We start from the raw sequence: 11,677 nt of genomic DNA, 5'->3' as shown, positions 1-11,677 counted from the left end.
AATGCTTAATACATGTTAACTAAAAATATGATAACTTTTTTTTTCTTCTATTCTTACCCTACAACTCCAATTCTATATATTTTATGTTCCTCTCATATTCTTGTCCACACACTATCTCTCTTTCTCCATTCCTTATTAGAAATAGAAAGGAGTGACGCCTTCGGCATAGTTTGATGGCAGAAGAAAACATGAAGCAGAATTCTTCAGTTAAGGTATGAGTTCTCAAGCTTGCATAGAACTTTTTCCTGCTGTACGTTCCTCTTTCTTTTTCATCATCATATCACTATTACTTGTTATTACATCTCTTATAGTTACTTCTTTACTTTTGTCTCTCTTTCTATAACCTCAATCTACCCATAAATGAAATAGTTATCCCAATCCTTATACAAAATTTCAAGACTACATCCTCTAAAGGCTAGACCCAACCCTTCGTACTAAACCTTTATACCTGTAAACTAGCAAAGAGGAACCAGCCAGGCAACCCATCAAAGGGCATGAGAGCCTAAACCCAACCAACCAAGAGGTAGCCTAACAAAAAGCCAAACCTATGCCTACAGATCTGCTATGAGTTGGTGATTGGAAGATCCACAACCAACCAACACACTAGAGCAACCTCAGCACACAAGAACCTCAAACTTGTTTTGGGCCTTAGATGTTTAGTTTTGGTTCTCCAAATAAAGCGTAGAGGTTTCATTGCAACCCTATTTTGATGTCTTTGGCTTGTTCAGAGGGTAGATCTAACTTTTTCGGAACTGGGACCTATTTTCCCTCGTCTTGTTATCGACTTATAGGTGCATTAGGGTTTTTCTTTTCGTTGTAGATGGCTGAACTAAACCCTTTTTCTTCGTTTATGGGATTTCAGTTCTATTTCCCTATCTCTCTCTTAATTGTTTCCCGTTTCATGAATTAAAATTGCTATATTCGCAGAGGGTTGTTTTATTTATTAATCTTATGTTGTAGGCACCAAATTCCGAACTTGAAGCTTCAACAACCAGGCCCAAAAACATGTCCATGGAATATGCAGGTATATATACTCTTCTTTTACATGAATGGACTCATTAATATTTACAAATTGAATAATCTCAGTCTTCTCCTTGCTGGAATCCGTTCATCAACTTCATTCAAATTTGCTTCAGTGGAAGAAGAGTAATCCTTGATCACCTTATTGTTCTTCAAACTGGCAAAACTTTGTGATTTATCTACTTTATTCATTTCTATTTGCAGAAGTCTCCTTGAAGGAGCCAACTCGTGAAGCTTTGCCATCCGTCAATTCTCCTGAATTTGTGTTTTCCTTCGTTAGCACAGCTCTATCTGCTGTTATCTATGAGCTCATCTATGTGCTCTTTTTGCTGCTTGTATTCGCAGTTCGTCTTCTAACTTTTTCTCTAACTGCAACTTCCAATTGGCTGTTGAAAACCATGGAGAAATTAAACGGCAAGGGAAAGGGAAAGGGAAAGGGAAGAGAGAGCGATGTTGATCGTGGAGAAACCAACAACTTTCTGGAAACTAGTTTGAGTGGGAAGGATGAAGAGACAACACAATCAAACAGCGTGATCAATGAAACCAATAACCCTAACCAACGTGAAAACAACAAAGAGGATCACAGATCCGAAACTACCAATTCTGTTGACTGTGGTGAAATTCTTGAGTCATTTAACAACACTCGCGGCGGGAAACAAGATTGCAGTAATTTGAAGGTTAAGAGTACTACAAGTAAATATTCCTGTAACAACCGCGGCTTGGGCTCACAAGTTCTCAAGCAGGCAAAGATTTCGGCTTCTGAAATTGTTGGTTCCTTAAACAACGAGAGCTCAAACTTACAAACTTTGGACTCTGCAAATATTGGCAATACTTACAACGGCAGTGTTCCAATTATAGGTTCCTTCAACAATGGAGAGAACGGAACCCAAAACTTCGATGGTTTCGAATATACAACGAACACCAAAAGTCCTGATTAACTTACAAGAGAGAGAGAAAGCATAGTATATGATAATAATTTCTCATTGATGATAGTTATGCAATTTCTTTATCATGTATGGAGACCATATTTATCGTTGGTATGCATGGGACACCATATAGAATTGTTCCAAGTTAATAGCTACATGCTCTACTCTTCTCTTCTTTTCTTTTTTTTATCAGCAAAGAATAAATAAAATAAAATGAGACACTTCAGAGATGTTTCAACCCTTATACAAAACCCCAAAAATAAGTTTCCTAGAACCCTACCAACTGAGGATCCAACAAATATTGTACTACAGATCAAGATAAAATCCCAGACAAAGATAAAGAAACCCAACAAATACAGTTATATCACCCCACTAGAGAGAGGTCACACCCTCAAACAAGGACATGCATCCAACAACTAAATAAGGTCTTTGTCATCATGCTGGAGGACCTTACCCAAGAGTCAAACTCAATAAACCAATACAAGACACACCATCCAACAACTAAGTCATAACTTTGTAACAGGCTGAGTTGTACCAAAAACCCAAGTGTTAACAACGACAAACCGATGCTTATGAGAAGGATACCTAAGCCAAAAATATTCTATAAAATACACATAACAACCTCCCAAACTAGCCACAATAGGAACCAGCCACATAACCTTTTGCCACAGTTCAAACATGCTCTACTCTTCTTTCCCATATGATTTCACTGGTTTCAGTTTCACACATTTTAAAATGTACTTGACAAGTTATAAACCATAGGTTGATTAAGGATTCATCTAAATGTAACTAGTTTTAGTTCAATCAAAATTAAATCTGTTGTTTTATCAGTTGGAAGTAGTGGGAGTGGGACAAACTTTTGGACAATAGGTCGAAGGATTTAGGTAACCTTATAGTTATATATTATATTGTATAATATATTTATTCAGCTGATTAAAAGAAATAAAATCTCAGATCGAATCCTGTGAATAGGGGCCACTTGTGAGATTAGGGACTAATGAAGATGACTAGGATTTAGGTATAGGAACTGATGTTGGAAATTAGTTGGTGAGGATAATTTAATTTTAAATTGACTAAACTAATTTAAATTTTAAAAACTCTATCAAGGATTTTGATTTATTTTTTTCACAATTCTCACTTTCTTAATTTTATCTCTATTTTCATTTTCAATGCTAATAAACTGTCACAATACATTTTCCACTTACCAACTGTTATCTTCTCATTCATTCACGCAACTAATTTACAATGCAAGAAAAGTGAAATCACATATCAAATGTACGAATAATTTTTTTATAAATAATACATGACACACTTATACAGTATAAATCTGCTATTTATAACTTTTTATATAAAAGAAATAAGTTAGATATCTCAATACACTTGTATAAATTTTAACATCATTGCTTTTATAGTGGGTAAGAATATTAACCATTTCCTTTTTCCCAGAAGTTCTTCTTCTTTATAGTATAATTTTTTAATATATTATTTTGGGATTACCTACAAAAATATTAGTAACAATTAAGTGAGAATGGGGATTCATGTAAGCTTTAGCAGTAGCTAAATCCTATAATCTCATTGAAATTATATATATATATATATATATATTATTAAGTTGGTTTAATTAAGTTTTAAGTTTTTCGTTAATTTTGATATTTTTAATTGAATTTTTATTAACAAAAATTCTATTGAATAATCGTGTCATTTTATTTAACTGTCTACGGGTATTAATACGAAGTTTATTATTAATATAAAATGAATCAGCTCACCTAGATTAATGGTGGTGACGTGAACAATCATTGGAAGTGATAACATAAAAGTCATGAAGGAGTATAACGATTCTCCAATATGTTCTCAATAAAAACAATAAAATTCATTTATCATTTTATATTAACTACAATATGCAATAGTATGTGGGAGATATGTCACCAGAAATCTTTAAGGTTTTGTAAGGTTTTGAGAAGATAAGTGGGTGAAGAATGGAGATTTAAAGACTAAGTTTCCAAGACTTTACTCCATGTCCACAAATAAAGAGTGTAAGCTATACCAAGTTGGATGGAACTGGAAGTTTGATTGGAGAAGGTGGAAAATGAATCAAGTGGATCAATTGATGGTGTTGTTGAAAAATAAGGAAATGGATATGGCAGGAGTACGAGAAAAGGGAAGATGATAAATGGATATGGAGGGAGGGAAGTTAGCAAGGTATACTTAAGGAAAGATTTAGAAAGTGAAGGTCTTTGTTTCTACCTTTATGGAAAATAAAAACCCTCACTCTACACAAGTGAATGTTTGGAGAATTCTTGAAAAAGTAGTAGAAACAAGGGATAATTTGGTAAGAGGAGGAGTTGTCTTGGAAAGTAGCATATGTGTTATGTATGGAGAGGAAGGAGATGGTATCCCATTTGTTTTTCAATTGTAAAATGAATTTTGTATCCAATATGTATATGAGAAAAAAAAACCCACATCAACAATAAAAAACATATGAAAAGAGTTTCACCCACTAGACAAAATAATTCATCTAAACAAACAAATCAGAAGGAAAAAAAAATTATAAAAAAATCGTGAAACATATAAGTGTGGAATCGTGAAACGTTATAAAAAAATTATAAATTTTTTAAAAAAAAACTAAATAATTTAAATATAGACGAAGAGCTAAGAGAACAGTTAGCTAATCTTCTCTTCGTAAAATCTGAATTCGAAAGTGAAAAAGAAAATGAAGATATAGAAATAAAAAATGTCTCTCATTCTTTATTTTAATATTTCCTCAAAACTTACCTCATTAACTTTGCTATTATTATTATATTGAGAGTATAATTCAATACATAATTTAAACATCCTAAAAATCTTTACAATTGATTTTTTATTTTTAATATATATATATATAAAAGACTTCAGTGATTGGAAGGATACCTCTATTTGTGTGGATAATGGTGTGTACTACGAAAACTTATCAGAACCACATGTTCTTCCTCGCATGATCTGTTTTGGCTGTGGACCATGTCCTTTTTGCTGCTTTTCTTTTGTCGGTAGCTGTTTTATGATACCAGTGCTACAGAGAGGTGGTTTTCTTAAGTTCTTCAATTTCCACGAATTTTCTACGAAACTGCAACCCCATAAAAGCTCCAAAATGCAGAATTACACCTTTACAAAACTTATTTTAATTTTATTAAGTGTTTAGGTACGGCTATTCTAACTTCTCCCTCGTACACTTTCCAAAATTTCCAAATTTGCCGAAACCAGATTTTCAGCCAATATGTTCGCGAAAGTAAATATTCGCAAAAAAGTTCAGTAAATTTCATTCAAAGGACAAACAAATTTAAAATTTTCAAAAAAAAATGCAAGAATCTATCCAGAGGTTTGGTTTTTCAAAACTTAAAACTGCAAAAATATATAACCACAGGAAAATCAATCATGCAACTTCAGGCAAAGCAACATATATGCTCTTATTTAACACAATATTTTCATGAAGAATAGGAAATCTTCCCTTAACCTAGAAGCAAACAAGTTGTGAAGCCTTTTGGTATGGCGAAAATGGAGAATCTTGGAGAAATCTTCTCGAATGGAAGCAACATATACATAGCACCACCAACTAGGATTTTCTTGGACAAAAATCAAAGTATTAAACATGGTTAGAGAGGGTTAGCCAAGGAAGGAGTAGAAAATAATTGAAGTACTCACCAAAGAACTTTAGGATCCAAGCACTGAAAGGAAGGAATAAAAGTTTTGTTTGAAGGTTCGTCTTAACCTTGGACTGTTGGAGACTATGAAAATAAATTAGCTATGTTGAAGATATATTCGTCCAAATTTTTTGGGGAGGCGGACAGTTGGGTCTGGAAGATTGGGGAGAGTCAAACTTTCTCAGTCAACTCTGCCTATGTTCAGGTAAGGCGGGTTTGAGGATGGGAGTATTCTCCTGTGTATAGTAAGTTGTGGAGGTGCAAAGCCTTGTCATCTGCTTTGTTCACTGCTTGGAGGGTGTTGAAGAATAGGATTGCCTCTAGGGTTAACTTGGTAAGGCGCGGAGTGGCGGTAGAAAATCTCTTGTGTTGTTTGTGTGGGGAGGAGGAGGAGTCATCTTGTCACTTGTTCTTTGTTTGCAGGTTTGCTTGGCGTGTCTGGTGTCTGTGCTTTAAGTGGCTTGGTGTGTCGTCTGTAATTCACAAGGATCCTAAGTCAAATTTTTCACAATTCAGGATGAGTCAGGCTTCTGTTTCGGTTAACGAAGTTTGGGGTACAATTTGGGTTGGCATTGTGAGCGAAATCTGGAAACATAGGAACTTGGTCATCTTCAATAGAGGTGTGGCAGATGTGTCTGAAGTGTTCGCTTCGGTGCAAGTAAAGGTATGGTCTTGGATTTATGCAAAGTCTCGTTCTGCTTATTTCCCTTATTCTAATTGGGTTTTAAATCCTTTGGCTTGTATGAGGTTGATTCATTAACATTGGTTAGTGTTGGTATGGTTATCCCTTTGCTAATTTGGTAGGCATTCTAATAGGAGACTGATGTCAAGTATTTCTGTATAAGGGTTGGACCACCCCTGAAGTGGTCCCTATTTCTTTATTTATTTTATTGCTGATAAAAAAAAAGGAAGAGGTGAGAAAAAGTCAAATCGTTGACCCTAAAACAAAAATATATAAGTCTAATATATTTTAATCAATTTTTATAACAATTTTAGTTTTAAAAAATTGGAAACCCATCTATGGTAAACGATTGATTCGGCTAGTACACTTCAAACCGCTAATTGACTACTTAAAAAATATATACTTTTTAAAAATAATTTTCATTTTGCTCTAATAAATTTAAACAATTTGTTTTACTTTTTAAAATTGTACTAAAGAACCAATTTATTCTTCAAGGTTACATGCATACATATTTTATATTTTAAAATAATTAAGTTTAAGATAATTGTACGTGTATAGGGTTTATATAGTATCTACTACCGGCTTGAACAATTGTCTCTCATTTCTCAGTTGCTTATTCTTCGCCCTCTTTCTTGTGTTCGTTCTCTGGGATTCGGTCGCTCCTCCCTCTCATTCCTATTCGTACTTGTTATCTAGTACTCGATCAGGAGTAAACTTGCAAAAGGTTCTCCGATGATCAAATAAGTCCTCTGTATAAAAGTGAATGATATATTGATAAAAAACGTATCTTGATAAAATATCATTACCTGATGTATCGTATATTTACCAGATTTATAGCATATTACCTGATTTATCATTTTTTTTATCAGCAATAAAAATAAATAAATAAATAGGAACCACTTCAGGGGTGGTCCAACCCTTATACAAAAATACCTGACACCAATCTCCTATTAGAACACCTACCAAATTAGCAAAGGGATAACCATACAGTTTGCCTGTCGTTTCACATCATGCTCCCGGTGGCTACCATACAGTTCTTTAATAGGCTTTTCTTTCGGCCACACGGTGGGCACCCAAATGTTCTTACAATTTATCTGAGACCTAATATCCCCTATCGAGTCTTCTCTTCAATCCCGATTGCTCTTCTTGGATGTCCAAGAGGGTGGGGTACCAACAAAGATACTCCAACGCTCAACTTAGATGAGGTCAATGTAGGTGATCTAGTTTAGGATTCAGAATAACATTACCTTTCACCATGAGGGTCCCCTCTTATTTATACGGTTCTAGTAGACCTTATACTGTCATAATGATTAAGACAAACCTAATAAACATTTAATCACGTTTTATAACTCTTAATTGAAATTATTCTAAGAGACCGGTAAACCGTTTGGATAACCGACATTTTGACTTCCAATTTCCGATGAGTGAAGACTTTATTACTAAAAAACAAAGAAAAATTTAAGTAAACTGACTTACCTGTTGAACCGTGAAGACCGAACGTTTGACTCCCGCTAAAAGACGAGTTTAGAGAACTTTTCTAAATCAGTGTTCATATTCTTAAAAACCAATTTTTGAAGATACGTTTATGAATAAAAGCACAAATTTAATGGGTCTTTTGCTGACTGAAAAAGATACCTGTTTAAGTCATGGGTTTTAATGGTTCTAGTGTTGCTATAGTAATTTTAAATCTCATATTAGAAAAGTTCATTAAATTCATAACGAGCTAACAGAAATAATTTATTTAAAATTATAATAAAGTTAAAGTTGACCTGATGAAACTTGAAACTAAAATCGCACTGCGATTATATAGAATATAAAAAAATATAGATTAACGAAGTTAGTGGTGATACATAGAGTGTAGGGATTTAATTCCACAATTTAAAATTTTAATAACTTTCTTGAGATGCTTTTAACTACAGGAACTAAAAAATATATTTATATAAGGACTTTCATATTATAATTTAACTTTTACTTTTAATACCAACAAATAACTCGGAGAAGGAAATTTATTATTTTTTCTTTTCCAGCAGTTTAAACAGTCATCATATTTTCTATTTATTTTCCCTTTTATTTCCTTTCCTTTTTCACTTTCCTTCCTAACCAACACACCCATAAACCTAAAATGTTGCATAAATAGAAGCGAGAGTAAATAAATTTAAACTCTAAGTATTTTATTCGATCTATTTACACTAACTAACTATTTGATTCTTACATTTTTATGCAATTATCTTTAGATTTGATTACTTTTTATTTTGTTTTTGAATTGTCTTGGTCTAGAAATAAGATTATGAATGAATATTTCATCCAAGTATCTAACCTCAACGTCGTACTATGCTACTATGCAAGATGATTCCAAAACGTAGCCACCCTTTTTGACCAGAAGGGATAGAAATTGGACCCCACACGGAGAAAAATGACACACAAAGTAAGCATCATCGTTCAAATATATCCATAACTAAAAAATACGATTAAAGGTCATTTTTTTCAAAAATTACAAAATTCCAACTTGTAGTTTCTTTTGACCTTTAAGGCCTTCAGTTAAAAGCTATTTAGCTGTGTTAATTGAAATCTTTTAGCTAATTTATTAGAAATATTTATTAAATTTTTATCGATAATAAAAAATATAATAAATAAAATATTTGAGAAATATTTCAATTTTATTATATAAAAAAAACAAATTTTATGACCAATCAAAACAACTCATTCTACTTAAACTTGATGGAGATAAAAAAGACTGAATCTAAACCATAACATGAAGCTAAGATATATAATAGTTAATTCTAGTAAGAACATATTTGCTTCTATCAAGAACAAGTGTAATATGAGCTTATATATTTTAAATCAAACAAAATAATAAATCCTTACCAAACTCTCTAGTTCTAGGTAAAAAAATCTTCCTTAAACTTATGAATCTAATAGCAGTAATTGTTGCAATAGATAGATGTTCGTAAAAGAAATTTCATGCCTTATAGTTTTGTTACTTAAACATGATTGTAAATATTCTTGTATGTTTTATACTTAGAGTAATGAAAAGCTTTTACATACATGTTCTATACAAAATTAACTATCTTGATAAAAATTAAATTTAAGAAACACACTCTCGCAATCTTATCTTCTAATTGAATTGGGAAGAAAATTCAAGAAAGTGGGTTAGAAGTGATTTAAGAAAAAAAAATTAAAAAAAATAAAGTTGTTTGGATTAAAATATATTAGAGTGAATTTGTACGAAAAAAATATTAAAATTTGTGAGTGATATGATAGTTATAAAGAAAATTTTAATTTTTTTAAAAGGTATAGAATGTAGGTTTACAAATTTATCAATATTTAAATAATAAAATATTGTTTTTAATTTGAGTTAATTAAAATATTTAATGTAAACAATATTTAATATAAAAAATATTTATTTTTATTTAATAATTTTTTATTATAAATACGTATAAAAAATATTTTCATAAAATCAAATCAAAACAAAAATTAATTTTTTTTATTATTATTTAATAAATTTTTTTAATTATTATTAAATGTGTAATTTATTTTTATTTTTATTATTATTGTTTATAATTTAGTATTATTATTATTGTAATATATATAAAGTGTTATTTTATATGTATAAAAAAAATAAAGGTAATTTTAACTTTTTAATAATATTATGTAAAGTTTTTTAATTTTCTTTATTTTTCTTTGCTTCGCACAAATTATTCCTTTTGTTCTTCTTTCACAAATAATCATTTTTCACTCCTAGCCATTGTATATGGATACAAACAAAAATTTAGTTCGTTTTTTCAATCCCAGGACACGAAGCATTAGTGTGGAAGTGAAGGAAAAGTCACTTCGATGACTTGCATGTGCATCTATCTATAAAGCAGGGCATTTTGTAGGTCCCGAGATCTTGAATACATTCTCTGCACATGTTGCACTTCATTTTCTCTCTCTATATATATATAAACACAACTATTATTGAATAAAAACAAGTTCACATACAACAAAAGTAAAATAGTAAATATTAATATAATCTTTCCAAAATGTTTACCCATGATAAAATTCAATATATGCTAGGCTTATAAACTAATTATTCATTTATTTTAACAATATTTTCAAAAGGATTTATACATAAAATAATTTAAGATTACAATTTTTTTTTTATAGCTGACAACATTTCGATCTTTGATACTTTCGTTCAAAGTTTCTATAAATAATATGATAAAATATTATTATTTTTATCTAAAGAATATTGTATTTTAATATTTAAATAATATATTAAAACTGATACATATTAAATATTAAATTATATATTCAAGAAAATTTACATTAAAAAAAGACATTTTCTTCAACCTAATACTTATTCTGCCCTTATCATCTTTCGTCAAATTTTTGTTTGGAAAATGATAGTGTGACAACTCAAAGAGTTGTATACAATCCTGATGTGATAGATTTAGAAATAAATATATATAGTAAAGGGTAAATTTGTAATTAAATGATATAAAAAAGTATTAAAATAATAATATTGGGAGTTGTAACGTGGTTGTATGAAAAAATGTAGTTGTTCATATATCATTGCTCTTTTTGTTTTAACCAAAATATCAAGAAATCTTTTAAAGTTTTGTAGTTCTTGACGGTTGAATTAAAGAAAGAATAACTTAGAACCTTCAATACATGAAGATATGTGAAACAAATTAGAGACTTATAACAGAGTTTACGCGAGTTTTTGGGATTGGTGGAGCAAACCTGCGGAAGCTAGAAAGGAGTCAAAGAAAGAAGCCCTGCTTAGCAAGAGAGAATCAAGAAGCCAGAGATAGAGAAACCCTAATGCAGCACTGAAAAGAACAGAGATAGAGAAAGGCAGCGACATGAAAAACAATAGAAAAAGAAAATGAAAGAATATCAATTCTATTATTATTCAATGTATCTCAAAACAGTACAAGAGGAAATATATGGTGCTGGAAAGTAAACACAGAAAGCCTTAAAAACAGAAAAAGCCCAAAGATACAAGGGCCCAATAAAAACAGAACATATATATTTTATCACCCCTCCTCAAGCTGGGAGTATAAGTTCTTCATTCCCAGCTTGGATTGAAGCACGTTGAAGATGGAAGGAGGTAGAGGCTTGGTGAAGATATTTGTTGTTTGCATGGAGGAAGGGATGGGGAGTAGTTTGATCAGTCCAACATTTAGGTTTTCCCTAAAAAGATGGCAATCGATTTCTATATGTTTGGTTCGTTCGTGGAATACTTGATTGGAAGCAATTTGTATTGCTGACTGATTATCACAGTAAAGTGTGGCTGGTTGAATGAAAGGAATGTGGAGATCATGGAACAGATAGGATAACCATTGTATCTCAAAAGTGGTGGCTACGAGAGCTCTATACTCAGCTTTAGA

General features: G+C 31.4%; 1 protein-coding gene and 1 long non-coding RNA gene across 4 annotated transcripts; one reads left to right on the top strand and one right to left on the bottom strand.

Annotated features, from left to right (window-relative positions):
• LOC137811741 (uncharacterized) lies at positions 1–2,101 on the top strand. Of its 2 annotated transcripts, none has more exons than XM_068613575.1 (3): positions 1–212; positions 961–1,024; positions 1,225–2,101. In XM_068613575.1, exons 1-3 carry the CDS (start codon positions 174–176, stop codon positions 1,956–1,958), a joined length of 837 nt encoding a protein of 278 aa, XP_068469676.1. In that variant the 5' UTR covers positions 1–173; the 3' UTR covers positions 1,959–2,101. The 2 variants fall into 2 exon arrangements, with proteins under 2 accessions (XP_068469676.1, XP_090154811.1); XM_090298685.1 differs by having other exon boundaries at positions 107–250.
• A 3,198-nt stretch (positions 2,102–5,299) lies between these two features.
• On the bottom strand, positions 5,300–5,921 carry LOC137811742 (uncharacterized). 2 transcript variants are annotated; one of them, XR_011081139.2, is made up of 2 exons: positions 5,622–5,921; positions 5,300–5,542 (listed from the first exon to the last, which is right to left on the bottom strand). It is a non-coding gene; the product is annotated as an uncharacterized LOC137811742 (long non-coding RNA). The 2 variants fall into 2 exon arrangements; XR_011081138.2 differs by having other exon boundaries at positions 5,300–5,532; positions 5,622–5,752.
• Between the last annotated feature and the right edge of the window lie 5,756 nt (positions 5,922–11,677).

Source organism: Phaseolus vulgaris, chromosome 2 (assembly GCF_051622355.1).
Source record: "Phaseolus vulgaris cultivar YP4 chromosome 2, ASM5162235v1, whole genome shotgun sequence".
Taxonomy (NCBI): Eukaryota; Viridiplantae; Streptophyta; class Magnoliopsida; order Fabales; family Fabaceae; genus Phaseolus; species Phaseolus vulgaris.
Note: the sequence above shows the minus strand (reverse complement) of the source record. Positions and strands in the feature narration are given on the sequence as shown.